The sequence below is a fragment of the Silene latifolia genome, chromosome 10, assembly GCF_048544455.1.
Source record: "Silene latifolia isolate original U9 population chromosome 10, ASM4854445v1, whole genome shotgun sequence".
NCBI classification, from domain to species: domain Eukaryota; kingdom Viridiplantae; phylum Streptophyta; class Magnoliopsida; order Caryophyllales; family Caryophyllaceae; genus Silene; species Silene latifolia.
The window spans coordinates 165,381,437-165,409,396 of record NC_133535.1 but is presented as its reverse complement, the minus strand read 5'-3'; the positions used below and the strand labels follow the sequence as shown (position 1 = coordinate 165,409,396).

General features: G+C 37.6%; 5 protein-coding genes across 26 annotated transcripts; 2 read left to right on the top strand and 3 right to left on the bottom strand.

Moving 5' to 3' along the window:
- Positions 1-121: 121 nt before the first annotated feature.
- On the bottom strand, positions 122-4,087 carry LOC141606907 (uncharacterized). Its single transcript, XM_074426268.1, has 6 exons — positions 3,988-4,087; positions 2,680-3,234; positions 1,329-2,594; positions 919-1,243; positions 556-817; positions 122-473 (listed from the first exon to the last, which is right to left on the bottom strand). The coding sequence occupies exons 2-6, from the start codon at positions 3,214-3,216 to the stop codon at positions 245-247; spliced, it is 2,619 nt and encodes an 872-aa protein (XP_074282369.1). The 5' UTR covers positions 3,217-3,234; positions 3,988-4,087; the 3' UTR covers positions 122-244.
- Positions 4,088-4,570: 483 nt separating this feature from the next.
- Positions 4,571-12,927, bottom strand: LOC141606909 (membrane protein of ER body-like protein). Of its 18 annotated transcripts, none has more exons than XM_074426275.1 (20): positions 12,301-12,919; positions 11,287-11,853; positions 10,754-10,810; positions 10,509-10,559; positions 10,051-10,110; positions 9,861-9,920; positions 9,697-9,747; positions 9,524-9,574; positions 9,267-9,350; positions 8,430-8,474; positions 7,996-8,076; positions 7,769-7,843; positions 7,547-7,621; positions 7,287-7,385; positions 7,078-7,128; positions 6,932-6,979; positions 6,801-6,848; positions 5,765-5,986; positions 5,245-5,306; positions 4,571-5,127 (listed from the first exon to the last, which is right to left on the bottom strand). In XM_074426275.1, the coding sequence occupies exons 1-20, from the start codon at positions 12,605-12,607 to the stop codon at positions 4,690-4,692; spliced, it is 2,532 nt and encodes an 843-aa protein (XP_074282376.1). In that variant the 5' UTR covers positions 12,608-12,919; the 3' UTR covers positions 4,571-4,689. The 18 variants fall into 18 exon arrangements, with proteins under 18 accessions (XP_074282376.1, XP_074282374.1, XP_074282370.1 ...); XM_074426273.1 differs by having other exon boundaries at positions 10,051-10,113; positions 12,301-12,854; XM_074426269.1 differs by having other exon boundaries at positions 6,786-6,848; positions 10,051-10,113; positions 12,301-12,718.
- Positions 12,928-13,520: 593 nt separating this feature from the next.
- LOC141606910 (uncharacterized) lies at positions 13,521-17,724 on the bottom strand. Of its 4 annotated transcripts, none has more exons than XM_074426289.1 (7): positions 17,449-17,724; positions 17,256-17,349; positions 16,350-17,074; positions 16,111-16,222; positions 15,615-15,710; positions 15,422-15,533; positions 13,521-14,070 (listed from the first exon to the last, which is right to left on the bottom strand). In XM_074426289.1, the coding sequence occupies exons 1-6, from the start codon at positions 17,505-17,507 to the stop codon at positions 15,450-15,452; spliced, it is 1,170 nt and encodes a 389-aa protein (XP_074282390.1). In that variant the 5' UTR covers positions 17,508-17,724; the 3' UTR covers positions 13,521-14,070; positions 15,422-15,449. The 4 variants fall into 4 exon arrangements, with proteins under 4 accessions (XP_074282390.1, XP_074282391.1, XP_074282392.1 ...); XM_074426290.1 differs by having other exon boundaries at positions 13,521-13,948; XM_074426291.1 differs by having other exon boundaries at positions 13,980-14,087.
- Positions 17,725-22,526: 4,802 nt separating this feature from the next.
- On the top strand, positions 22,527-26,622 carry LOC141606903 (autophagy-related protein 13a). Of its 2 annotated transcripts, XM_074426266.1 has the most exons (4): positions 22,626-22,839; positions 23,495-24,831; positions 24,932-25,113; positions 26,107-26,622. In XM_074426266.1, the coding sequence occupies exons 2-4, from the start codon at positions 23,707-23,709 to the stop codon at positions 26,450-26,452; spliced, it is 1,653 nt and encodes a 550-aa protein (XP_074282367.1). In that variant the 5' UTR covers positions 22,626-22,839; positions 23,495-23,706; the 3' UTR covers positions 26,453-26,622. The 2 variants fall into 2 exon arrangements, with proteins under 2 accessions (XP_074282366.1, XP_074282367.1); XM_074426265.1 differs by having other exon boundaries at positions 22,527-24,831.
- A 506-nt stretch (positions 26,623-27,128) lies between these two features.
- LOC141606906 (protein RESPONSE TO LOW SULFUR 2-like) lies at positions 27,129-27,863 on the top strand. Its single transcript, XM_074426267.1, has one exon. The coding sequence runs from the start codon at positions 27,229-27,231 to the stop codon at positions 27,541-27,543; it is 315 nt and encodes a 104-aa protein (XP_074282368.1). The 5' UTR covers positions 27,129-27,228; the 3' UTR covers positions 27,544-27,863.
- Positions 27,864-27,960: the final 97 nt, after the last annotated feature.

Below are 27,960 nucleotides of genomic sequence, written 5' to 3'. Positions count from 1 at the left end.
CATTTGGTTTACTAGTCAATATTCAGTTTCATCTAAATAGCGATGAGCTCACATCATCATGTACCGAGTACTCCATTGCAACTTTGCAAGTTGTAACAGCATAACATGTAAAACTATTGAATAACCTAAAACAGAAACGGTTATTATTCTAAATTCCGAAAATACAAAGTCAATCCCGATGACAAAAATATTGAAGCTGATGTTCTTAACGAGGGTTTTGTAACCAGAACAGTACAAGTGTCACCTATATGTTAAATTTGGAGACGCCTCGGCCACCTCTTATATTTATAGCAGCTAACTCGCGTGACAAAGTGTCTACAGTCTCATTCTCAGTGTGAATAGCATGTTCAACCTCTTCATCCTCGTCTGCTTCATAGAAACACCCTCGTGTTTTAGCATCGTTCACAAGATCTTTCCACACAGTTCCACTATTCGTCAGAGTTGTCGCATTCCCTATCACCCAGAGGCAGTGCCTACACAAAAACGCAACAAACTTCATAGTCAAGTAAATCTTCTATCAGTTGTCATCAAACTTGGGACTTTTAGTCGTCTTACCTTGCTCTAGTTAGTGCTACATTTGTTCTTTGATGGTTAGATAAGAAGCCTACAGATCCATTTCCATTGCTTCTGACAGTTGAGATTATTATGATATCCTCCTCTCCTCCTTGAAACCCGTCCACAGATCTAACACTGACACAAAATTCGTTTTTGTCGCACTTGGCATATCTCTTCCCTGTGTTTTCATGTATCAGGCCCACTTGTCCCTTATAAGGTGATATTACTCCCACACTGACTTTCTGTTTCGTGATGCAATACTCTATATATCCAAAAACAGATTTAAATATACAAAATTCAGTTTTCTCACTGTATTACAAGGTAAAATGAATTTCGTAAAACAAAAATAAGGCCAGGTCTTACTTTTGTAGAGCTTTTTGATAATCTGATCTACAACAGCTGCCTCCACCAAGTTTCTCGGACTGTGACCTTTGTCGAAATTCTCTTTTCCACCGGACACATTGATGAAAGAGTAGGATCCATACATTTTCTCCACAAGAAATGCCTTGTTGTAACCTTTTTCTTTCACATTTGCTGCATCGACAATCTGCTTTTGATAGAAGTTGTTATTTGGAAATAAACTGATGGAAGGATGCATCCTGTACTGAACTTTAAGAAGATGCTTCTTTTGACCCAATTTTGAAAGCCTTTCAAACAGGCTCCTTCCAAAATCAGCATTATCTGCAATCTGAAACAATAAAGTGATGATTAAGTGGACGGACAATAATGGAGAAAGTATGTAAGAATAACAAGTATTCCAATCAAGCTCTTACCTTACTCTGTACCATTGCTGGCAGTTGTCTATCATCACCTATAAAAATTGCATTGCTTAGACCAGGAATCTGCAAGGGAATCAGGGACTCGCATTCTTTAAGTTGTGCAGCTTCGTCAATTATTAACATTTCAACTGGCTTCATTCCCTCAGTCTGCATTTTAGCAGAACTTGAGGCGGTGCAAAAAATCAAACTTGCATTCATCAGACAGAAATTCTTGACTGACTGTATGCCAGTGAAGACTGTAATAGGAAGTTCAAACTGGTCAGGCAGAGACTTAAGGATCTCAAGGAACTGCCCTCTTTTCATCGTCAGTCTAGAGGCATGATCAGAATTTTGCGTAGTGGTTTTTAGTATTTTAAGCAAATCGAGGAGAGAGATCATTCTTCTGACAACGTCCAGTGCGATGAATGATGTTGGAAGATGTGTGTAAAGCCCTTTCATCAAGAAATCCATGCGATCTCCAAGAGAATAAAATCTCTTTCGGACAAACTCTTCAAATGTGATTACCTCGTCAGTTTGACTATCTTTATGATGATCGGTTGTCTGGTTGCTTGCTTTCAAAGATTGATCAATAACATTTTTCCAATGCTTTCTAGCATTCCTTTTCAAGGTCTTACCTTTTATATAAGTGACATCTCCAATGCCATTATCATCTGTCTCATTGCCATCTTCACTTTGGCTCGAGTCTGATTCTGAATCTTCATTAAGGCTCCCCTTGTTTCTCAAATATGAAAGGTACTGCTCTTTAGGCTCTTGAAGCAAAGATATCATTGAATCCAAAGTAGGCTTCCAACCATCAAAGGGGGATAGACATTTATTGAGTACTTGAGCTCTGTAGTCCAGAAATACATACAGGAGCTCATTATGATGATCCACCTTCATCCTGTCCCCATTTCCAAACAGAAGGATATCACCCAAGCCGTAAGTATCATATTTGAGAGAATCTGTTAACAGCCCCATTAGCCTTAGAGCAACTTTCAGAACAACGATGTTGGTTGGAGCACAAGCTAATGTCCTGCATTTTAATCTGAAAAGAGAATACAATATAGAAGCCACTGTTTTTGTCTTTCCTGTTCCAGGAGGACCCCATATAAACTTCACTCTGCTTCTTTTGTGTAAGCATTTTCTCATCCCAATGCTGCTAAACACATCATCTCTCTGAGACTCATGTAATCCGAAAGACTCGATGGCTTCTCGCAAGTTGTTATCCAATATCATGATGTTCTCTTCAGAGAAGCAATCAATACAGTCCACCACCCCTGTCTGTAAATAAAAATTGCAAACAGAATAAAACAAAAGATGAAACACACAGAGAGACGCATGTGCAATATAAGAAATCTTACTTAGCTTGAGGGATAGGTCTGAGAATCTCTGGAATTAAATTCATGGTCACTAGAGGATCGGGATTGAGTGCTTTCCATATCCTCATATTTGTTATGAGGTTGGCTAAGTAAGTCGCAAATACACGAATGAGTGGCTTATCAATCCTTGGCCGCAGTTGTGCGCTAACATCCTTGGATAACAGTACCCGAGTCATGTCAGAATTATCATCAGTGGGCGACACCAAGGCGATTATCAAAGATTCACCACCAGGCTTATTAATCAAATCTTCAATCCTCCTTGGCTTTGTGTTTGTCAAAGCAAGGAGATCCCCAGCTTCTGGCTCATAATGGCCACCATTGTTCCTAAAATCTGTTATCTTTTTGGTGAGAATGTTATAGTATAACTCCTTGGGGGGCTTATGATGTTTAGAAAAATCGATTCTTGTGATCTCACAAGCAGGGGCATGACCTACAGATTCCATTCCAGAGCATAAACTAGCACGAGTTTCTTCCAGAAGCGGAAGCTTAAATGATCTTGTATACGCTGCCTGTGATGAGAACATCTCTGGTATCCGCTTCACCTGTTGTATACAGTGAATCAGTGATCAGATAATTAGTTAACCTTTTTTAATCACAAAATGATACTGTATGAGAAAATTAACATGTACTGGACGCTACAGAGTAAAATGGAAAAGAAATGGGTTATTTTTATAGGATATACTCTAGTAGTTACTGAAACCCGAAACTTAATGCTAAAAAATATGGAAAAGATTTATAGAGGAAGGAAGGAAGGGTGCAGTGCCTTGTCCTTGTATAGATTTTTGTTGAGTATGTCACGAAGCGACCACGAGAACACCAGTTCTGGTAAGCTTGTGTTAGTGGTTTCGGTTTTGTTTCCACTAGTAAACATTTCAGAAATTTTTGTAAACCTCCAACTCCAAATATAAAACTGTTAGGGAGTAATTTTGAGGGAAAGGCAGAATATAGTGCAAAATATGAGAGGAATGGCAAGTGATTTTAAAGGAAGGTAGGAAGTGGAAGGTAAAGAGTTAGCATAGGAATATATGCAAACCAATAGACATTGTTATTGATCATTGCGAAGTTGCTCAAACACTATTGGTAGTCTTTTTTCCTCCAGTTTAATTTCCAAGGTGTATGTATTAAATTGAATTATTAATAAATACTATTAGTGCATAGTTAGTTAGTTAGTTACTAGGTGAGCATGGAGTTATTAGAAGAGAAAGGTGCAAAATTAGAGAGAAGATGGAGAGACTTGATGTCACATTCACTCACAGCTACAATTATAAAAGCAAACAAAAGAAGAAAACAAATACCCGACAACAAGTTGTAATCTCCGATGTTATGTAGAGTTTGGAGAAGATGGAGTATGAGGCAAAGCATTATTATTTCCAGTTAAACCTTGAGTCTGAGTTTGGAACCAAACCAATACATGAGCATTTCAAACTTGTCAGAGTCTTGATCAGAACAAGTAACACCCTCCCTCCCAAAAGGCATATTTAGGATAAACAAGTTGTTCCAGACACCATCAGTAATCTCGGAAATTTAATAACTCTGGACTAGAGTGGCATCTTAGAACCCCTAGTAGTATTTGTGCTCTAGTTAGTACCTGACATTTTGACTCCAAACAGCTTCGGGTTTCTGTTACTAGCAAGAAAGAGTTGGAAGCCATATTACATTGGCCAACAATTGAATCCAAACAGCTTCCAGGAAGTCTTCATCTTCTTCTTCTTCACTATTCCGCTCAAGGTTTTATTAATTTGACTTAATTTGATATTGATTGTATTTTGGGTTCAAAGACTTTTAATTAGAGGGTAGCGAGGGTTTTAAGTAAATTAAAGTAAGGGTATTTTAGTCATTTTATAGCTTATTAACTTAACGAGTCGGGACTTAAGTAAATTGATGATCGGGAATGAAATACGGTGGTAGATTGGATATATATCGTGTAATGTAGGTGGTAAGTTATAATAAACACAATACAAGGTGGTAGTTTGTAAAATACGGTAAATAGTAGAAAATCAATAATATGACCACCCCGCATTCATAACCCCAGCTGCTAGCACAGGCACATCAGATGGAGCTCTCGGATCAAAGACGCCAAGCTTCTTGAGTAGCATGTTGATGGCATCCCCTGCAACATATCCAAGCCCTGACACCATAAACCCGAGGCTGACATAGTAAAACACTGTTTTGATGTATCCTTTTGGAGGATTTCGGACGTATGCCTTGGCTGCAGAAAGAAGTGTGATGCATGCAAGAGCAGCAGCTGCCAGTGTCGCCAGTTTGTAGTCCTTGTTATCGCTTTTGCGGAAGGAAAACCCGTAAATGATGGGTGACATTAGGCCAAATACAAGGTATGATATGATGGCAACTACTGCATGGAGCATATAATGTCCTGGTCGACCTAACTGGGCTTCATAATGCTCTGTCGCATGCTCATGTTTCAGCAACCTAAGCTGCATGATCAAACTCAGAACCGAGTCAGTCATATGCATTAATACAAGACTTGAGTTCTTGTTCATGATTAAGAAGCCCAGCACCATAGTGTATTGAAAAAGAATTTTTTGACTTACATTGTGAACAAGAACAACAAGTCCCCCAAATACGTTTGCTAGTCCCAAAGCTACAATGTTTACTGCAACACAAGATAGGGAATGAGTAACAACAGGAAGAATCTGAATAGTGAACTCGAACAGCAGCATAGATCTACTAACTAGTCTTCCAAATACTTTGAATGTTAAACCATGTGACAACAACATTTAGGGAAATTTCCAATTAGGTATCATGAGCCCTGACTGAGGTCTGGGCTAATTCCATTTTTGTGTCAGATTTTTCCCACTTTGGTCACCTCAGGTTTGGAAACTCTCGCGGTTTGATGGCCTTAAGTAGGATATTATATTTTGGGTCACCAAAGTGGAAAATAACTCAAGCTTTGGCCACCAAAGTTAAATAAACTCAATTTAGGATACCAAAATGGAATTAGCTAAGAGCTCAGGGCACCTACCAAAGTGGAAATTTCCATATCTATGAACTTATTATTTGCAAGACTACCAACATCGGTGAGCAATAAAGTGTAATGAGAGACCAACTTACATGTAGTAGCGTCTCCACCCGCAGCAGATGTTATGACACTTAAGCTAGTAATGGATTCAAGAAGACCACCATACACAATTGCTTTAACTATATCCAGCCCGGACACTCCAGGTCTAGAAGGTTCGCGTGCAAGTCCAGTTTCAACATCGACCTCCAACTCTCCTCCATGTGCATCTGGTGGTATTACTGGAGGTTGCGGTTTAGGAGGCATTGGCAAAACAGCTGTAATGTAGTAAAATTTTGAGGATTACATATAATGTGTTTTTCATATTTACTAGGTGTACAATTTGTTTCACAGATCTGACCACTTGTGAAGTAAAGAAACAAAAATGGCAGGAAGACGAAATGAATGAAATAAATAACTTCAGATCATGTAAAAATAAATCATACTAGAGCTCAATATTAAACAACAACTGGAATCACATGCTTACGGAAATGTTGGTAGTTGGTACAGCATTAGTATCCCTTTAATCCTTTCATGAAAATACATATTTTTAACTACAAAATCCGCTGCGTAAATATTAAATTAAAATTTGGTCTTCCAAAAAGGAACCAGATAAGCGGAATTCATGTTAGTGTTTATAGACGAAAGTAGTAGATCTTACAGTAAATATGTTGTTGATTCTGTTAAGGAAATAGAATAGTAGTTTATTCTATTATCGTATCTTGTTCTAGCTTTAGGAAAAGTCTCCTATTCCGTTTAGTTATTAGTTTCCTATTCCGTTCCATTACTCCATATACTTTGTTTTATGGAAACTAGGATACAATCTCTTGTACTATAAATATATGATGGCTTTTACCCTCATGATAAAATTAAGGTTTCAATTATACAATTTCTACAGATTCCTACAGGGATGTAATGATAACATTTAGATTTCCGAAAGTCAGATACAAGCTCCTTCCATTTGTAGTAACGTAAGGAAACCTTGGACTAAGACTCATATACAGAGTCCACTTGCATCATAATCTATAGGCATATACGCACGCCTGGATATGCCATATCGAGATTGAGGGGACATACAAAAGAGAGAGTTACCACTGCCTGATCCAGCAGGAGATTCTGTCTGTGGTGGTCCATGGATGTCTGCATAGTAAGAGGAACAAATGGGAGCCTTTAAGTAAAATAATGCAGAAATGTATCATTTCTACTTATTGAGCAGAGATTACCATTGACAGGTTTTGTTGTAGTAATGGGCTTAAATGGTGATGATGTGCCTAAATCGTTAGAAAAAATAATTAGCAGGAAATAAAACATGCTATAATTAATTGACACAAACGAGCCGGAGAGAATGAGAAAGGAAAACTGGTTGTACCTGGAACAAATATTGCTGGATATTTAGGCTTGAAGGGAGGTACTGGATTATCTGCAGAATTCCAATGAAGAAGAATTACCTTTTAAGTCTTTAACCGATAAAATTACTATTTACAAACCTCACTCTGTTATCAGTCGAGTGTGTAATTAACTATCGCAGATGTCAAGCGAGAATAAGTTGTTTTGAGCTAAGCAAAAGATGAAATTTACCATCTGATGGGGTTAAAGGAGGCATGGTTTCGCCAGATGATTCTGACAGTGATGGAGATTCCATTTGTGGTACAGCTCCATCTGCGTAAAACAGAAGGCCTTAAAACTAGCAAAAAGACAACGTTAAGCTGCCTCTAACATATTTATCGTTAAATATACGGTATGCTACCGCCTATACTACCAAAACATCGATGTGTTTACTATCTCTAATGTTTCTTCAATGGATGAGAAGGGTTTGAATCAGCAATTTAACACTGTACCTGGCATTGCTAAATGATTAGATTCTGTGCCGCCCGATGGTTCTGATGAAGATTCCCTTGGTAGCATAGTTTTATCTTTATAAAACAGAAGACCTTACGTTAGTAAATAGAGGCTCCAAAAAAAGTCTCAAGTTATGTGCACTAGTATGATCCTATCTCTTACACAATTAAAATGTAGCTACCAGCACAATAGTTCTTGAAGTCAACACTTCAACAATGTACCTGGCTTCTCTGGATGGTCAGATTTTTTGTTGTTGAATGTTGCTGATGGAGCTTCCTGTGGTGGTGCAGTCCCATCTGCGTAAAAAAGAAGGCATACAATAGCAATAAGAGTGTGACAAGCTGCTTCTTAAATTCGTCTCCAAATTTCGCTAGCATAATGTTAGTATCTAATGCTTCCTCAACAGCTAAATGGGTTGAACTTTGAGCTTGTCACTTTGAAGCTGTACCTAGCTTCGCTGGATGACTCGTCCTCTTTCCATCCATAGATGGTTCGCAGCATGTCAGGATCCACAGTGGAAACTTCCTCCCTGACAAAATGATAAAAGGAACTTCCGCTATTCAACTCCGGAGAAATTGAGAGGTACAGAAAGAGAGAGATAATATCCAAATGGCTTAATGTGTTCATCATAACTCAAGGAGGCTGATTGTTCAATGGCATACTAATTAAAAAGATGCAAAAGGCATGCACTGATAAAGAACTTGGCTCAACTAACAGACCCTACAGAACCTGACTACTTCATCCTGCCACTGAATGATGTCGGTTAAAAAAAATAAAATAGAAGAGATGCATGAAATAGAAGCTTTTTCCATCAAATTATTTCTTGCACCTCATTTTACCAGACACAAACAAAGGATGGGACCGAGATAAAGAGAGGTGTACCTTCATCATTTGTTATATTAGATGGAGTCTCACAGGATGGGGCATCTGCATCATCACAATTGCATTAAGAAAATATTGAAAATTCAAGCCTTTTGACCCAAAAAAAGGTGCTCCGTAAAAGCCTTTTTGACTGAAGAAAAAAAAAAAAAAAAAAGGTTACAAGCCTTTTGACTTTTGAATCAAATTAAAATAAGAGTAAATTAAGATTTGCTACCTGTAATGTTGGCCTTTGTCAATCTTACTACATTCTGAGTTAATTTTTTTCAAAATTACTACTCGCCTTTTAAAGCATTTTATCAAAATTTGCAACCAAAACACTCCTCAAAAACTATCCTTATCACCAAGAATTCCTCATGGTAAAGGGTATAGATAATTAAATGACCGAAAAACTAACTTGTTTTCACTGGATATGTGTCTGGACTTCTGTAATTTTGAACACTATTTTAAAAGGTACCAAGTTTTAAAATGATCTTTATAAAAGGTAATAGATTTTAATTTGTCTTTAAAATAATACTCCCTCCAATCCTCCATCCCATTTATACTGCCCTACTTTCTATTTTGGATGGATTTAAGAAAGCCTAATAAAATAGTAAGGATGAGTGATTTATAGTGCAAGTACATTCTAAATTTAGAAAGAAGGCAATAATTTTGAGATAAATTTTGAGGGGAGAGGGGACAATAAAATTGGGATGGAGGGAGTAACAAGTCACAAGTATTTTTGACTGAAAAAAAAAAGTTACAAGCCTTTTGACTCAAAAAATAAATAAATAAAGTTGTAAGCCTCCATTGCTAGAAACTAGATCGTGCCGATCCTGTATATAGAGAGAAGATGTGTACCACCGTCAGGTTTTATGGGATTTAAGGGCTTATTTTGTAATGTCGTTCCAGCACCATAATGAGGTCCCTCTATATGTGGGCGGCCTGTAGCAACAGATAAAAGAAAAGGAATATGAAAAGTGAGGAGATAAAGCCTCGTCATTACTTAAATAAGGCAGATCAAAAGGAGTTGAAAACTTGAAACTACTAGTAGCTCATCTAGTTAAATAACTGGTGGAAGATTATATCAAGATTCGATTTACTAGGTGCCCGCATACCTGTACTGTGCGCAGGCACAAAAGTTCCAAGGGTAGATGATACTTGTACATCTGCAATTTACAAATATTAAAAAGACCCAATTAACTACTAAAGTGTGTGAGTGGAATAAAAGTTGCTGCCTTGAGGAGGAGGTGGAGGAACTTGTGCTGATAATTCATGTGAAGACACTAACCATCAGACGGTGGTAAAGGAGGTTCTGTCTGATTGGATGAGGCCTTTATACCTGCAGAGAAGAAACAAGAAAAGACGATTCACCTAAGAAAATTTTAACTGGGGAAGACTATTTCTGGAACTGATAGCCATTTACGGAGGAGCAAAATAGGAAATGGAATTTACCATCTCCTGATAGTGTCCCATGTATTGATCCAAGCGTGGCTGCTGTCTCATCTACATAATCTAGGAGTGTCAGACCAAAACATAAGAACTTGAAATTGTTAAAGATAAGGAGATCCTGATTTGACATATTACTGATACACTCAAAGTCTATCAGAACTTCGAGTATGAAAACTAGTTGATTATAATGTACCTGATTTCTTTCTTTCAGCTGGCTGACAGCAGGTCACAACCCACAAAGGAAAACTAGTTCCTGCTAATGAAACAATTATTAGAAGTTAGAACTCTTTCAAGGACGAGTTGTTTGCACATGATTATCGTCCAGAGCAGGATAGCGCATGGAAATCTAGTACACTATACATATTTCTTGCCGAACACTCAGAAGTTTTTCCTACATTATCATAAATGCATGATTCTAAAAATCCTGTATATCGATTGCTGACGAGTTCACTACTCACTAATATAACCTTATTGAAAAAACAGCCACTCCAAGATAGATATATAAGACTGCAAAAACTGGATAAAAATTCACCCCCTTCGCCACATTTGTTAGTATACTTCCTAACAAACAAAACTCTAGAAGGATCCAAGCATCCTCGCTCCATCCCATGAGGTTACAGGGAAGACTTTTTTTTACTGAAAGTAAAATACCTGTGCTGTCGGTTTTGGAATCTACAGCTTGTCCAACGTTGTTTAGTGTCTCTGCAATTCGATAAACAGCAAAATCAGAGAAATAATGCTTGGTTATGCCTTCGGAAAGACTAATAGAGTAATAGCAAGTTGCCGAGAGTTGGACAAATCTCATAAGACATGGCTTTTTAAATAATCATTGTTTCTGATGGTAGTATCAAGTATGTATGGCTTGGAGTTGAATAAAGCCGGCACTGATAAGTTACCTGGCTGTCGGTAAAGATCTGCCTTAGGCTTGAATCTCCAGCAAAGAAATCCCTCTCCTGTTAAGTCAACACAGTGGTCAGAAAGGGACCTTACCGGAGTATCTTAATCTTCTGTGTCCCCTTTCTTTAGAACCATTATTACACAGAGCATCTAACTTATCTTTATCCCAAAACCAAAATTTATCCTACCAAAAGGAAAATTAATTTGTGTAACATTTAAAATATACAGAATAGTATCTTGTTGGCTTTTACCTGTTTCATGGACAGAAGTTGGGGTATATAATAGAACACATAGACCATCCAATAATAATCATACTTAACGGTCTAAAACAACAACTTGAAGAAAAGAATGCAGCAACGGCAAAAACATCTAACTGTTGTTTAAACTTCTGAGCCTAAACGTAGGTATCAATCATAGACCAAGGACAGAAATCAGGTTGAAATAACTTGTTTGCGGTCAATGTTGGAAGATAAAGCTTGAAATACATAGCAGCGATACAATATAGCAGTGAGATGGATTTGAAAAACATTACCACTAGGGACGAAAATGCTGAAGCAGGAGAAGCATGAAATGGCATCAAGAGGTGAATCTGGAGGCGCGCCAACTTGAGAAGGCTGCTGAGTTTCTTTGGCTATATAATCAGAAACTGCCGGCAAACCAAATTGATCCAGTCCTGAACCAGAAGCATCTGCAGCTGGGGAAATTTCGTGAATTTTCCTTTTTCTTCTGCGTAGAATGACCTTTTTGGTAATACAGGTGCGACAATTAGGACAAATCAAATCATGTGTCTCCTGCTTTTGTATTACCCTTTCAACATCATATTCAACTTCAGGTTCACCTTGTTGAGGTTGTTGTAAACCCCCGTTTTCATTTTGAGTCACTATTCCATTTTCAGCATTATATATGTCGGCGGGTATGACACCACTAGAGCTGTCGTGTAACAAACTGTCGACATATTTGAGGCCAACAGCAGTATCTGGGGTCTTAGAGAAAGTAGAAGTGTTTGATCCGACATCCATTTCGTTATCTCCGACATTGGTTTTGAGAACAGACTGAACAACAGTGGTACCATTTTGATGGACAGAAAAGCCATTGGTTCCTGCAGTGACAAATTGCAAAAGAAGGAGTTTGGTTTACTTGATAATTAATCTTGTGTTGCATATTCAATGTGTATGTTTTTTCCTTGAAAGGCAGTGTGATACTCAGTCATAATTGTAAGGAAGCAATGCGTGTACATGAATGAAGCAAGAAAGTAGTCTAATTGATTTAGTTTCCAGAAAAGGAGGTAAGGAATTAATGTAACAGTTGGGTGCAACTTAGGAAGAGTAACAGCGACAGATAACCCAGAGGTGAACCTCAATCCAAACTAGTCATTTGTGGATCTACAATTACGGTATAATATATATGAGAGCTTCAAAGTTGACTCACAAAATCGGAATTGGATGAGTTAGCTAGCATATAAGATGAGAGCTTGAAAGTTGACTTTTTTTAAACAGACAAAAATAGAAACAAAAAAGATAAAAGGTAGATAGTGGGAAAATGTTACCTAGATTTGGTGTTAAATGAGTGGGTTTAGAAGGAGGAAGCTCGTGAAAATGAAGATTAGGCAATGTATCTGCAAAATACTCAAAGTTGTTGTTGTTGTTGTTGTCATTAGAAACACAGCTGGTATTGCTGCTGGTGTCACTGCTGGTGGGACTTAATGGTTTATTAATATTCTTGATGCTTTCTGTTGTTGTTGTAGTCGTAGTTGTTGTTGTTGTAGTATTTGTATCTGTATTAGTATCTAGGACCTCCATGGTTGCTGTTGTCGTTGTAGTATTTGTTGTATCTCTCTCAAATGGGACCTCCATTGTTTTTTTTTTCAAGTTTCAACCTCTCCTTCGTTCTAATCTAATCTGCTTTTACCAAGTCAGTCTCATCAATCCATCCTTTATATCGTCACACTTTCTGGTTCACATCTTTTTTCTTTGCTCATTATTTTATTATTATATATATCGTCTAGATGTTCAACCTTTGAGCTGTCAACACCCACCCATATGAATCATGTGACATAATTGCAGGCTGCTTTGATCGTGGAAAATTATTTGCGATTCAGACACATTTGAGAGTTATTGGTTGGTTGGTTGGTTTGTTATTGGTTGGAATTAACTTCATCTATCCATATAATCTGCTACGGAAGCTTCCTTCTTCATTAATTCCAACAAATATTGTTGCATGTGAAACCGGATTTCACAATTATTAAATTAAAACTAAATATTGTTGCATCATGTCATGTGAAACCACATTTTGGAAATTCGCTTATTCCCTCTATTTCACAACACAAAATCTCATTGCAGATCCGTCACAAGTTGAAGACGGATAGTGTCCCTCTCACAATATGCAAGTGACACTATTCATGGGGTACTCCATTTTCCTCCCACTTGCCTTATTGTGAGAGGATTAATATTCATCTTCAGCTTGTGACTATATTGTCCGTCACAAACAAGACGCTTTGATTTCACAATTACCTTTTCTCTCTTTTTATACACCCTGTTTTATCGTTCCTCTCTTCTATTCATTTGTTTACCGTTGTCCGCTAATAAGACAGATTAGCGAGCATACACTGCTTGTTTAACACATCTTTTCATGTGCAACCAAGATATTGACGCATCATCTACAATTGACAGGAAATGTCCTAGGAATGGACTTATACTAGGAACCAATTCCAGACTAGAATCAGAATCCACATTTTGCCAAAATTAACATCATTATTACTCTTCATTAAGACGCACAAAACCATAAATTAGCTCCTTCATTTTCTCCCATTTCCTCTTATACACACATTTTAAATCTTTATTTCTCCTCCACCTCAAATAATAGCCCCAGCCGGGCCACTGGGAGCCATGAGAGGGATGGAAACGTGAACAAAATGGACAAGATCCAAATTGCAATTACAGCTATCAAAGATAACACGCTTTTCAACAAAACCCTCAACTACACCATGGTCACAGTTCTACTGTCCCGTTCATGAGATCAACTCTCACAATCCATAATTGTCTTCATGGAGATCCACTCGATCATAGATGACTTCTATAGCTGAGACCCCCAGGGTTTAATACACGCTTCCCATTTGATGTTGGTTAATGAGCATGTGGACAATACCTGAATACCTCCACCCATCCAGGTCCATCACATACACGATTTCAGTCACTCTGAAAATGAAGTCAAGAGTTTCAAAAAACATTGGACTTCTGCCTCTGAATATGGTGGATTAGCCTAAAGTGTCAAGCAGCTCCATCAAACCTTTCTTAACACAGTCAGACAGGCTCAGCATCTACAGAATTCAATAACCTAATTGTTGTTAGCTGTTGGCAACGACACAACACACTGAGTGTCATGGACATGCTCAGAATTCTACCTGCCGACACACATCATTATATCACAGACTACTGCCTATTCCGAGATACGTGTGCTAGAATGGAAGCATATCATTATCCTCGTGTTAGCAGAGTACATAATAGTTGTTTTCGAATGACCTATAATGGAAATTTCACCAAGAATTACATTTATAGACTGCTGCAAACGTCATGTAGTTTACTGAGTCATTTGAACATCCTGAAACTGAAACAAAATCATTTACAAATGGCCTATGAACAATTACAGCTCTTTTGTGCGTGGTGCCACAAACAGTGGACAAAGTTTACCTAGTTTTCCTTTTTCTGATGTCTAAGGTGTATATGACCAAAACAACTTCAGTTACAGGTTTACAGCTTAGATCAATACGGAGTAAGTTATCTTCTCCTTCCACAGGAAATTCTTAGAAAGTAAAGCAACAGAGCACAAAGAAGGACAGTAGGATTAGGGTTAATTGTTGATTACACCCTTGTAAAACTAACTTTTTGAATATTACTGCCTTGTATAAATTTTTTAAAAACATATACACAAGAAATCACTTCTGATAGAAAATTGCTGGACTCGTGAAATAATCAGGCCATTTTAAAATTTGGTCACTTAAGTTCATTTTTTATAACGAAATTGCTCCTGTCTTTATGCATTCACCTTATACTCTTTATGTTTTGAATGTAAGAGTTACATTTCCCGTCATGTCATCTCACAAGCAATAAGACCTTCGTTCAGAAGTTGGAAGGATTTTGAATGATTGATTAATGAAGTGTTTTGATGGAAGGTGAGGGGTTTTAAGTGGAAAAGTAATGAAAGAGGAGAGAGTTAATTCATGGTTACCGAATTCGCTTGGTGCCCTACGAATCGCGAATTGTTAAAAGCGAATTCTATCATGTTGCTTACTGAAAATACATATCACACACATTCTATAAGAGCGAATCGCGAATTGGTAAGGACGTATTCATAGCGAATTCGGTAACCATGAAATGGGTAAGGCAGGAGTATTATAAGTGAGGGGTAAATCGGTCACTTTTTAAACAATCTCACCGGATTCTTCAATTTGAAGCAATTTTCCAACAAAAGTGAATTATTGGGTGTAAGTTTTAAAAAAAATTATTAAAGGCAGTAAGATTCAAAAAGTTGGCTTTATAAGGGTGTAATCAACAATTAACCCTTAAGATTAACCCATTTAGTTTGTTCGATCAATAAAAAAGATTTTAGAAAAAATGAGAGAGGCAAAGGAAGAGAAGCAGATCAGATAAAATAATAAAAATAGAAGATACCAGCCAGAAGCACACTGAAGAGCCCGCTCTACGATTGAAGAAAAACAGTTTGCAAAGTCTTCAGTTGTTCCGCCTCCTCTCCTCGTGCAATTCCGGGATCAACATAACATAGCTGGACAGGAAAACTCATAAGCTCATTAACAAAATGTGAGTGCCACTGAATGCAACTTTTGTGAATTTGTGATAATCACACCTGGTACTGAGGGTTCGTTAAGGTATGAAGTCCTCTTTTGATAAACTTCTGCCATCCTGAATTCTCTCTCAATGACTTCTCCAAAGCTTCTGTTCTCTGGAAACAGTTCCACATTCACAGCGCCCAGCATATAAGATACAGTTTTTAACCAGATTCAAAAACAGAAACTAGTCTGGAAATAAAGCAATTGAGTTTCTCTCCATTTATTCCTCTCTCCATTTCCTTCCATTTCCTATTAATGGTCTAGATTCCGTCTCAAAACGATCTAACGGTCAGTTGAATGAAAAGGTTGAGAGTGGATAATGATTAAATATTGTTCGATTAGAGGAAATGGAGAGGATCCCCTCTCGAAATAAAGATACTGCATATTTCGGAAAAAGTTGTAAACTAAAAGCCTAACAAACAACGACAGCTCATGTTTACATGAAGAAAGGACCGCCTATCACGAAGAAAGGTAGAGTGACTGAAAGCTCGAAAGCATAAGGGTTATCCTTACATGACCAGGATCCAAGACCAGCAAGTTGTAGGTCTTCGGTCCATTATTTTGATGCTTGGCTTGAATTCCAACAATTGTCCTTGAATGACCTTGATGTTGAAAATATAAGGGCCTGGTCACGAAGGCTCGCAACAAATAGTACTCAGTAAGAAACAATTAGGAAAAGCTAGTAACTGAAGAAGAGGTGACTGAACAAACTATTTAACAACCATGCAAGACAGCAGCCAGTAGTCACTCACATCTTGTTTGTAACAACAACAACATTTTGCTTGCCACATTCTTTGGGGCTGTCTTGGCAAAAATAATTCCAAACCCATTTCATAAGAAGGTGGTACTGTTTATTATTGTGCAAAGAGACATCAGAAGGCTTGGGCAGACTATTGTGGGTGTTAAGATTCCTTCTGACAACAAATTTATCCATAGGACCACAAACCCTCCCTACACTTGTCTTTCCGGCACTATTATCAAAATCAACTATCTTTGCTCGAAGACCAAAAGAATGGAACACTGCAGCACATTCAGTTGTTCCGATCCATTTGGTAGAGCCATAAACTTTGCCCTTAAAATAAATGGAGCCAGGCTTATCAAAACCCAAGTGCCAAGCAAGTTCAAGCCATCTTTGAAGAGAAGCAATGTCAGGCACAAATGCTGAACCTCCAAACATAACCTCCCTTGCTTCAGGTCTTTCCCTAAGTAAGTGTGAGCTAAGCATTTGAATATTACGCCATCCACAACCCCATCCCATGTCCTGTTTCGGAATACTTTGAAAATGATCAACGTATCCAGAGACTATACTGGTGGCGTTTTTTTCCGTCTCTAAACAGGTTTTAAGTAAGTTTATAAAGCCACCTTCAATTCTGTGGAAGAGGGCCTTGGTCTGTAAGCTTATGATGTAACAAATTTGGAAATCAATATCTTCTGGTTCATCCCTGGAAGTGCTGCTTTCTGGAATGTCTGAATCCAACTGCAAATCCAAGTACAAATAGAAATAAAATCTTGATTGGCAACAACACATACAACAAGTACAACTCCATAGATAGGGTTACACATAGTACAACTCCAAGTGCATGTATGATGTATAAATGTATGATGTATAAATCTAATTAGGGTTCCACTTTGATAATATTGGGGGGGATAAATCATACCAAATGAGGAGGGGAAGGAGGGGCATTCTGAATTTGATGAGCTAATTCCAAATCCCTACCAATTTCATCATCCTCAAAGTGTTTGTTCACATGCCTGCATTTTGCATTTACCATTCCATTTTTCTTATACTGTACTGTATTAATTAATTAATTAATTAATTAGTAAAATTATTATGCAAACTGGAAATCATACCTCTCGATTTCATAGCTTGGTATTGGATTTCTACAAACGGGGCAGCAACACATATTCATCTTCACCGGACCTATTTCATATTTCAACTATTTCCTTATAATAAATTCAACTCTTAGTAAATAATCGGGACGGATGGAGTACAATTAGATCTGTCAAATAGATAGTGTGATGTCGTGTTCGTGTTTGTGTTAGATGTAAATGAGTCATGAACCCTTTAACCTAAACTCGACCCAATTAAATTTTGTGTCGTGTTCGTGTCGATCCACTCACATAAATTGATCACCAAGCTTCAACTCAAACTCATTTATTTCATGTCGTGTCACGTCAATATTTGACAAAATTACTAAAGATCGCCCCTATATTACTCATCTCGCCCCTAATATTCATTTCACTTTCCAATTTTGCCCTTTACTCTAACACATTCTCAAAACTATTTTTTATCGATAATTCAACATATGAATGACGGTGACCCATTTTACGATAATTAATAATCAAGCACGATTAAATTCGAAACAAAATTGACGATTAGAAATGTAAAAACTTCAAACGATCATAACTTTGTGCTCGGGTGTCCGATTTTGACGATTTTTTTTTTCAAATCACTTAACTCGACGAGACGAACGCAATGGTAAAAAAAAAAAAAAAAAAAAAAAAAAAAAAAATTGGAAAGTGGGCCCATTCGTGTGAAAACGAACTCGGTTTGGCGCTAAGCCGGTTCATGTGGTTTACATGAACAAGCCTTGGCCGTTCATGTAAATCACACGAATGGGCCTAGGCGATTCATGTGGATTACACGAATTGGCAGCCGGTTCGTGTAAACCACAAGATTGGCTGCAGGTCAATTCGTGTTTTTTACACGAATGGACCATTTCTTAATTTTTTTTTTTTTTTTTTTTTTTTGCATTGCGTTCGTCTCGTCGAGTTAAGTGATTTGAAAAAAAAAATTAGTCACAATCGGACACCTGAGCACAAAGTTATGATCGTTTGAAGTTTTTTGGCTTTATTCGTCAAATTTTGTTCAATTTAAATCCCTATTTCGTATTATTTTGAGACGGTTTTGTTTTTGTTAATTTATGAAGCGGTTTTTTTGAAATTTTAAATTTAAAATCGAAAATGAGTAAAAAGGAACGTAAATGGGGTTTTAATTACACAAGGGCAAAAAGGTAATATTTAGGGGCGATATGAGTAAAATTAGGGGCGATCTTTAGCAAACCCGATATTTGAAAAGTTAATATATATACTCCCTCCCATTCAAACCAAAACTAACACTTGTTTTTTTGGCCGGTTTGGATGTGATGGAGTATTTATGTAAATAGAGGATAAAAAAAATACTATAAATTTAGTAAACAGGTTATTCGTGTCAGGTTCGTGTTTAGTGAGGTCAACCCAAACCCGACCCAATTAAATCTCGTGTCCTGTTCTGTTCGACTCACTTACATAAATGGGTCATTAAACCTTAACCCAAACCCGTTAATTTCATGTCGTGTTCGTGTTCGTGTCATGGTGTTTGTCAGGTCTAAGGCTCTGTTCTTTTGGACTTCTATTTGCCCTTTTAAGTTCAGTTCAGTTCCTATAAATTCAGTTAAGTTTTTATAAGTTCAGTTCAGTTCTTATAAATTCAGTTCAGTTCAACTCTTATAAGTTCAGTTCAGTTCCTATACGTTCAGTTCAGTTCCTATAAGTTCAGTTCAACTCCTATAAGTTCAGTTTAGACAAGTTCATACAACGTATATTAACTGTAAATTCATAACCGTTTTTTTAATATTGACGAATTGAAAAAAAATAGTACAATTTTCATTAAAATCAATGCAAAAAAAAACAATATTAAAATTATCCTATATACATTATTCTTAAAAAAATAGATGGATTCGATGATGTTAGTGAAAATAAAAATGAAGATGAAAGTGACGAGTATGATAATAATATGGAAATATATGGTTAGAAAAAAAAATGTAATATGTAATTTATTTTTTATTGTAGTAATTGTAAGAAAAATTAATATATATATATATATATATATATATATATATATATAGCGTAAAATTTCTATAAGTTCGGTTCGACTTCTATAAGTTCAGCTCATATAAGTTTAGTTCAGCTCTTATAAATTCAGTTCAGCTCTTATAAATTCAGTTCAGCTCCTATAAGTTCAGTTCAGTTCAGCTTCTATAAGTTCAGTTCAATTCCTATAAGTTCAATTCATTCAGCAAATAGAAGTCTAAAAGAACAGGACCTAAGTATAATAGAGTGAGCATGAGGATTTAATCTTAACTTTATCTGACTCCATTTTTGAAATAATGGTCAAAAATAAAATATTTGTCGTTTTGGATCGGTTTTGAAAATATTTGTCAAAATGGTATCCACGTAGGCTCGGAATTTCTAGACCTGAAACACGCCACTACTAATGGCGTGTTTTGTGAAGGAAACACACCATTAGGAGTGGCGTGTCTTTACAACAATTTTTTTCCTCAACTGACTGAACTTAAAAAAAATAAAAAAAAATTACATAAGACACGCCATAGGGGGTGGCGTGTTTCCCCTCCGAAACCCGCCATTCCCAATGGCGTGTTTGTTTTAGTCCATTTTTTAATGAAGTTTCTTTCTCTACTCATTATAAACACGTCATTGGTAGTGGCGTGTTTTAGGTCCAGAAATCCCAAGCCTAGGTGGACTCCATTTTGACAAATATTTTCAAAACCGACCCAAAACGACAAATATTTTATTTTTGACCATTATTTCAAAAATGGATTCACTTTATCTCTATAATATTTACTCCGTACATTTTAAACATTAAGTTAGGATTTTTTTTACTCCATATTAAACTTAACAATTAGTCTTATTATAGACGGATATATTCGTCTAAAATAAAAGACGGGTAAAATATGTTTAAAGTGATGACATTTTTGGGCCCTACCAATACTACCATGTAACTTATTGCTTGTCTTATGCTTAAAGTGGGTGGATATATAACCCGTCTATAACAATAGACGGATATCCGTTTATAATGAGAATTTATGTAAACTTAAAAGTAGTTACATGAGGTCATGAAGTATTGGTAATTAAAAACAATGTATATTTTAAATTTTTATTGAGGTTATTAACCCACAATGTATGAACTTTTAAACTCGTAATTTATTGATTCACGCCACTCTTTATTTAATATAGGTAAATTTTTATCCACTTTTCCAAAATAAAAGAAGAAAGAAAGGGATCAGAGAAAATGGTTAAAGTGGCGGTATTCCTTTATTTCAAACTCATTAAATGAATTTTTTACAATAAGAGCTTGTTCATTTGGATTGAGATTATCTCAACTACTGAACTTAGGGGGCGTTTGGTTCGGGGACTTTAGGAAAGGGAAAGAGAATCAAATGGGACGATTCCATTTGTTGTTGTTTGTTTGACACAATCAAAGGGTAACCCATACCCTCCCTTACCCCCAAAACCACACTCACCTATACCCCTCCACCCCCCGGTAACCCCATAACCCATTTCCCTTCTACTCCCTTCCACCACTGCCACCAACACCCACCGTCAACCATATCCACCAACACAACCACCATCGGCGACGCCGGCGGTCCCTCAAGGTAAAAACTACTTGCCTTTAATCACGATGACTGTCCTATACTCCTATGTCCTTACTAAATGTGGTACTTGACAATGTCCTGCAAATTCCAGGGAATAAACTTGAAATTGCAGCCTGGTTCCAAAGTCGCTCTTGTTGTCCCAAGTGGTGGCGGAAAAGTAAGTCTCGATTTCTTTGCTCAGTCTTGAAAAAATTGGAAGTTGGAACTATATTGCTAAGAAGAATGTTTTTAAAAGGAGGATAGTGTGCCTCCAAGGGTAAGATCTGAGCACTGAACTTCCAGTTTCTTTTTCTGATAATGCAGACTACAATTGCAAACTTGATTGAGAGGTTTTATGATCCTATAAGTTTTTCCCGTATGATAGGGGAACAACGAGGTGGTTGTCGGTGAGAAAAAGACGGTTGGCCGTCGGCGACGCTACCGTTGGTGGTCTCGGTGTGGGTAGTTGTGACAGGTGGTGCGTGATGGCGGTGGCAGGTGGTGGAGTTAGTTTTAAGGGTGACGATTCCCTTTCTCTTTAATATCCAACCAAACAATAAAGAATATTAGGGGTGATCCCATACCTTTCCTCTTCTTACCCTTTCTTGATTTCATTCCCTTACCCTTTCCCGTACCAAACGCCCCCTTATTGAATAATAAGGTTAATAATAAGTTGAACTGAACTGTGCAGATCTAAATTGAATTAAATTGAATTAAACTGAACTAAACTTAATAAATCTAAACTAAACTAAACTTATAAGAATTATAATTAAGATTAAAGAAGGGGCCTACAAACTAGAGCGGATCATGGGTTGGTCCCGTGCAGGCTTGGGCCGGGTCGGGATGATAAAAAGGGCCCATGTGTGCGGGCTAGACCGGGCCGAGCCAAATGAGTGAGCCTATTTAGCGAGCCCAATCTCGGGCCGTATGGGATAAATTGGGATTTCGGACCCTAGAATTTACGATTTACCAAACGCTAAGCCCAAAAGTACTTTGGCTTTTTTGGGCCGCCCATGGTTTTTTTGCGCCAAAATAAAAGTCCCAATCCCTTTTAAAAAGCGGCATAGGTCGGTCTAATAGGTTTGAGCCGTTTGATCACCTCTACTAAAAACTGGTAAATTATAGACACACGTTAGCTGGTACTAGACCTGGCAAAATCGGGTTCGTGTTACATGTAAACAGGTCATAAACTCTCCAACCCAAACCTGGCCCAATTAAATATCGCGTCGTGTCATGTGAACTCACTTATATAAATGAGTCATCAAGCCTCAACCCTAACCAGTTAATTTCGTATCGGGTTCGGGTCGTGTTTTCGTATCATGTCCATATTTGAAACGTTTAAGCCTATTTATGTGATGTAGGACCAGGAAAAAACTAGGATTAATTTAGTAAACAAGTTATTCGTGTCGAGTTCGTGTTTAGAGAGTTCAACCCAAACTCAACCCAATTAAATATTGTGTCGTACTTGTGTCGACCCACTTATATAAATAGGTAATTAAACCTCAACCCAAACCCGTTACTTTTGTGTGTCGGGTTTTCGTGTTCGTGTTTATTAGTTATGACTTATGACTACTTGGTAGTCATAGTTAATTAACGTATTTATTTATTTTATATAAAATTCTGAATCCATCCGGGCCTCAATCAATGATTCATCCTTGATCCAAACATTGGCCTTTCTTCTTCATCTTTAATATCCTCCTCATTCATCAATGCCGGTTACTTTGACTTAGTCCTCCACCGGAGTATATCATATTGTTATTGGTCTGTGTATTCCTCTACTCGACGCAATCACTTGATTAATTTCACGTCTTGTTTTAGTAATTAAGTAGTAAGTCATCATCTGTTTCTTTATTATTCACTTTTATATTCTTTCTTATCCCTTTTATTTAACTCAATTTATTTATTGAATGGATTATTAAACTTGCCCTTTTGCTTGTTTATCATCAAAGTTGTTTCCTTTATTCCTGGATTCATCATTATCATTTTTCCATCTTGATCATCAATTTCTTATTATGTTCATCTGTTGTGTTGCTGAATCTGGTCAAACTCCCTCCTTTTGATTCAAAACCAACTGGGTATTATTTTTTTAATCGTAATTTGGCATAAAGCCATCATCTTTTCATGCCAAGGATGTGGTATTGACAGTTGTTTGCTTGTTATTTGGCATAAAGCCATCATCTTGATTGACTGCTGTTTGCTTGTTATTTGCTCATCACAATATTCAAATATACTCCTAAATAAACAAACAGCTTGGTTTGTGTTTTAAGCTTGTCTCCATCTATTCCACCCTCAACTAGGATCTAGTACTAATTGTCGACTTGATTGATTTGGTACATGGGCAACTACTCAGCTCCTTGTTGCAGGATTTCATTATTTGGGTTTGCATTCCTTGCTCTTAATGCATAGGCTGATTGTTTCTCAGTTTTTTTTTCTTTTTTTCTAATCACACAACATTATGGATTTCCATGTCACTTCCTCATCAGACTATGGAAGATTTGAGCAGATTGTCTCTCAGTTTCTTCTTAAGACACTCCACGTTATACTCGAGTCTAGGATTCCCTCACTTAAACCCCTAGATCGTAGTGGAGATCTCTTCGCCAATTCAAAGCCCAAAAAAACTGACAAATGGTTCAATTTAGCGCTAGGGGACCGTCCTCAAGCTTTGGACAAGCTCCAGTTTTGGCATAGGAATCTCATGGATCCAATGGTTATTGATATAATTGTTGTACGTCGAGAATCCCAGGATTCCTCTGCCCATGATTTTTACCTTGGCGACATGTTTGAGGGGGCATCAGTTGAGACACTTGTTGAGAGATGGGTGGTTCAGTACGAAAGTCACAAGACGATGCCTGTTCATCCTGGCGACATTTCTTCGTTATATAAGAAGATGTATCAGAAATCAATCATTCTTTTCCGATGTCTCTTCTCAATGATGAGACATTTGCCTGCTTATACTATATTCAAGCAACTTAGTACCTCAAGTCAACCCTGTGATGTTGATGTTGTGTATAAGATTTCTTCTTTCAGCGATCCCTTCTCACGGGAGGAGGAGCAACTGATGAAGCAGTATAGTTTTAACCCAGTCGAGGGTGTAAATGGTAAACTTTGTGTTTCTGTATCTTATAGATCAAATTTGTCAGAGTTTAGTCTTGAAAATTCAACTGCATTTCCTCCTTTGATAATTGCTGATTATGTTGGTAGTCCTGCCACTGATCCTATGAGGGCTTTTCCATCTATGGAGAGGGTACCTCGTACGTCCTCATTCTCATTAAGAGGAACTCAAAATCTACCTTCAATGCCCAACCAACGCCCTCATAGCTGGTCTAGTGGCATCCACATGCAAATTCATTCTTCAAGTGGATCTCCACCCGTATATGGTGGTTCTTTTTCTCCAAATGATGATCCATCGTATCAAACCAGAAGACAAGGCCAAAGACCTCAAAACTTTAAGATGTCTAGGGGCCTTTATAAGAATAGCACTTATGAAGAATCTCTTTCACCTCCTTTCTCTCCTTCTTCCTCTCCTTCCGCACCTGCATACCACTTTAGCCATAGTCCTAGCCAGTCTCGTCTGCGGCCCGAGTCTGCCCCTATGGCTATTCCTCACCCAATGATGAACAGAAGTCCTAGATATCTTTCTCCGAATTTATCTGACCCTAGTAGACATTCCCTTCCCCCCTTCTCTCCAAGGAATACAAGACCCGAACCTGCACCACATGGGTCTCCATCTCCATCTGGAAATAGGGTTTCTCGAAAGTTAGACATTTCACGGGCTGGAGACTTCTATTCTGGGATGGCAAACCAATCTATTGGTCCAAAGGTAATAAATTACATGACAGTTAACTGGGAACAAAGGCTTTTATCAAGGAATTTCATATGCTTCACCCTTTTTCACCTTTTTTTTGTGCATTTGGTGTTAGGTCTTGAGAGACAGCCAAGATGAATCTGGACGATTTTCTGGGTTGTATTCTTCTGGTAGCTCACCGCATAAAGGATTTTCAAGAAGCTCAAGTAAATTATCTTTTCAAGATGATTTAGATGAGTGCGATTTCTCATGTCCTTTCGATGTTGACGATGTTGATACGTCAGAATCCCAAACTAGGTACTATCATATCACCTCTGTTTATTTTGCTGTATGTATGGTGAAGGATTGTTCCAGCGTCTGTAATTATGTGAAGTTGTGCTGGATTAGATTTATAATGGCATTGTTGGAGTCCATTACAAGTGTTGTTCGCCTATAAATGCAATTTAAATGAAGATCCTAGACAATGAAGCTAAAGTCTGTATCACTATTTGACTGAAAAACGTGTGAAAAAGCCGAGTTCCCTTCTAGCGTGCTCTAGTTTTTGAATTAACCAAAATTCCCATTCTCATATTATGGCAGTTGAGTTCCCTCCTAGCTTCTTTTGCTAACAGTGTGAAAAAGCTGTGTGTGTCCCAAATTTCAGAAATAACTGAAATCTGGGTAACAATCACTAGAAACGAGACACATGAGGTGATGACTGATGAGGCATTTAATTAACGTAGTAAAAACATGTGGATGTTTGTTTTAGTTTTGTGGGGTGGTTTTGGAGGGGGTGCAGAAAAAAAATTCAAAGACCCGGAATGGATATGTTGGTTTTCAATTTGTCAGCAAAAGTACCCTGGAAATCAAGGTTTTATTGTACTAGTTGGGACTTGATATCTCACAAAATCAGTATCACCTGAGCTCATTGCTGTATTGGTTTTAATGTTGGGGTGAAACGGTATCATTTGAGATGGTGGTGGGAATGTTGCTTTATAGGCTTGCACAAGACTTCCATCAAGGGATGTGGAATAGGTCTGAGATAGATTTCTTCCTATAAACGGGAGGAGAGGAGGGGGTAGACAGACGTGTGCGTTCATATCACAGCCATGTTTTAGCGATGATGAGTAAATATGATTGCTTGAGTTAAGCATTCTCTACAAATTGGGACTTGAAAATAGCGCTGACTGAATTTAGTGTTGTCACAGGAACGGTGTAACGAACCAAGCTAGAGTGAAAATGTATGATTATAATTTTAATGTATAAGCTATCAAAGTAGGCTAAAATCAAGTTTGTGATGTGTTGATGCAGTCAGAGTTATGATGGGAAAAAAGGGATCGATTTCAATTCTGGACTGTCATTGGGGCGGAAGTCACAGGATGCGGCAGTGGGTGCTCTAGTACACATGTTAAGGACGGCCCCACCACTGCGTCAAGATTCAAGCTTTTATTCATCCCACTCGCAGACCACCCAACAAGATACCAACTTTGGAACAGGTTCTGCATACTTGATGCCTCGGAAGGCAGCAGACGCGCTTGAAGAGCTCAAGAGTTACAGGGAGTTGAAAGACATTCTTCTGTCTAAGTCCGGAAACCAAGAGTTGAGCCAAAAGGATAGTCAAGCTCTGCCTGTGGAGATTAAAGGAAGGAAGATTTAGTGGAAGGAGAGGTATTGAGAATAAGTCATGTAAATATGTTTATTGCATTAGAATGTTAACTACTCGTAGTAGAGATGTTGGGGAAACTAACAAAGCTTGTAAATAGGTGGTTGGTTAACCAGTATGTATTATTACTCTATGATGAGTGTTTTGTTATGAAACTTTGCTCAGACGGTCTTGTCTATTTTTTTTAAAATTGTCTTTTCTAACGCGGTCATTGCTTCCAAGATAAGTGATTAATTATGTGGGTTAAACTAAAAAGCGGGTCTGGTGATTAGTTAGGATCCTGAAAATGTCAACTAAAATTGTGTGTAAGCATATATGATGGAAACGTATTCCCCAAATCTCACGTGTTTGCTTGTATTTTAAGACAGGGCAGATCAACCCTGAACACACTCACCTCTCCGATTTCCTCAACAGTTGGTTTGTCTGATTCAAGCTTCTCTTATTATACTCCTTTTATTTCATTTAACAACTTTGTGGAATCCTTCTAAACCGCACTAATCCCGATTATCAGATGTATTATATCCCAAAATTGAGGCCAATTTGCTAATACGGCCCCATAAATAAATTAGTAAAATGAGAAGCAGCAAAGTCAGCATTCTGACAAGATAGTCACTGAAGGAAGGAACCTAGACATGTAATAATAATGTATAAATAAGGGCATAGCAGGTAACATTACTTGTCTTGTGTGCCTGCTTCTTATTTGCCTAATAAAGTGGACACCCAATCTCTCCAAACAATCATCTCATCTCATCTTATCTTACATTGCAATTATGTTCCGCAACAATGATGAAAACCCTGAGGCGGTGGTGGTGGAAGAAACAGAGCTAAAAAGGCGTAACGACGAGTTGGAAAGCAGATTAAAAGCAAGCAAGATGAGAGAAGAGAAGATGAGGGAGGAGCTTAGAAGAGCTTTGGAAAGAGCGAGGTTGGCCGAGGAGGCGGAGGAGATGCTTTCGTCTCAGCTTGGTGAGTTTGAAGCTGAGGCTGTTGATCAAGCACGTGATTATCATGTCCGTATTTTGCAGTTAATGGAACAGCTTTCTCGTGCCCATAACATGCTTCAAGCTCATAACCTCACCTTATGAGCTTCAACTGCCGATCAAACTCTTCATATATCTGATCTAATTCCGAGTAATTGGGTGTGGCACGCAATATCTATGTCATGTACAATTGCTTTCTGTACATGCATAAACTATTAACTACATACCGAGTATATATAATTATGTTTGATATGTAACCGTCTCGTTCATTCGTTTACCTTTTATATTCTTTACTATAAGTATTTCAATCAAAGGTAAATAAATGATTGGGACAAAGGAAGTACTATATATCATTTTCTTAATTCTCTGTTTCTGGTTGTAAATTTGCTCAACTAATATAAATAAAATACCTAATTGCTTTTCTACTATTTTGAGCCGGTGGATCTCTACTCTTCGTACAAGCTACAAGGGAACAGAACAAATATGGACTACTTTCATAGTGTTGGTTCTGTTTATTCAATT

Coding starts and splice junctions, on each gene's coding strand:
- LOC141606907 (XM_074426268.1), bottom strand. CDS start 3,216: ATGTTCTCATCACAGGCAGCGTATACAAGATCATTTAAGCTTCCGCTT. Junction 2,595..2,679: donor TTCTCAGACCTATCCCTCAA/GCTAAGTAAGAT, acceptor TTTTATTTACAG/ACAGGGGTGGTGGACTGTAT. Junction 474..555: donor GTAGCACTAACTAGAGCAAG/GTAAGACGACTA, acceptor GTTTTTGTGTAG/GCACTGCCTCTGGGTGATAG.
- LOC141606909 (XM_074426269.1), bottom strand. CDS start 12,607: ATGGAGGTCCCATTTGAGAGAGATACAACAAATACTACAACGACAACA. Junction 10,560..10,753: donor AGATCTTTACCGACAGCCAG/GTAACTTATCAG, acceptor ATCGAATTGCAG/AGACACTAAACAACGTTGGA. Junction 9,351..9,523: donor TGTGCCTGCGCACAGTACAG/GTATGCGGGCAC, acceptor CTGTTGCTACAG/GCCGCCCACATATAGAGGGA.
- LOC141606910 (XM_074426289.1), bottom strand. CDS start 17,507: ATGAATATGTGTTGCTGCCCCGTTTGTAGAAATCCAATACCAAGCTAT. Junction 16,223..16,349: donor GTTGTTGTTACAAACAAGAT/GTGAGTGACTAC, acceptor CTTCGTGACCAG/GCCCTTATATTTTCAACATC. Junction 15,534..15,614: donor TAACGAACCCTCAGTACCAG/GTGTGATTATCA, acceptor TTTCCTGTCCAG/CTATGTTATGTTGATCCCGG.
- LOC141606903 (XM_074426265.1), top strand. CDS start 23,467: ATGGATTTCCATGTCACTTCCTCATCAGACTATGGAAGATTTGAGCAG. Junction 24,832..24,931: donor ACCAATCTATTGGTCCAAAG/GTAATAAATTAC, acceptor ATTTGGTGTTAG/GTCTTGAGAGACAGCCAAGA. Junction 25,114..26,106: donor ACGTCAGAATCCCAAACTAG/GTACTATCATAT, acceptor GTGTTGATGCAG/TCAGAGTTATGATGGGAAAA.
- LOC141606906 (XM_074426267.1), top strand. CDS start 27,229: ATGTTCCGCAACAATGATGAAAACCCTGAGGCGGTGGTGGTGGAAGAA.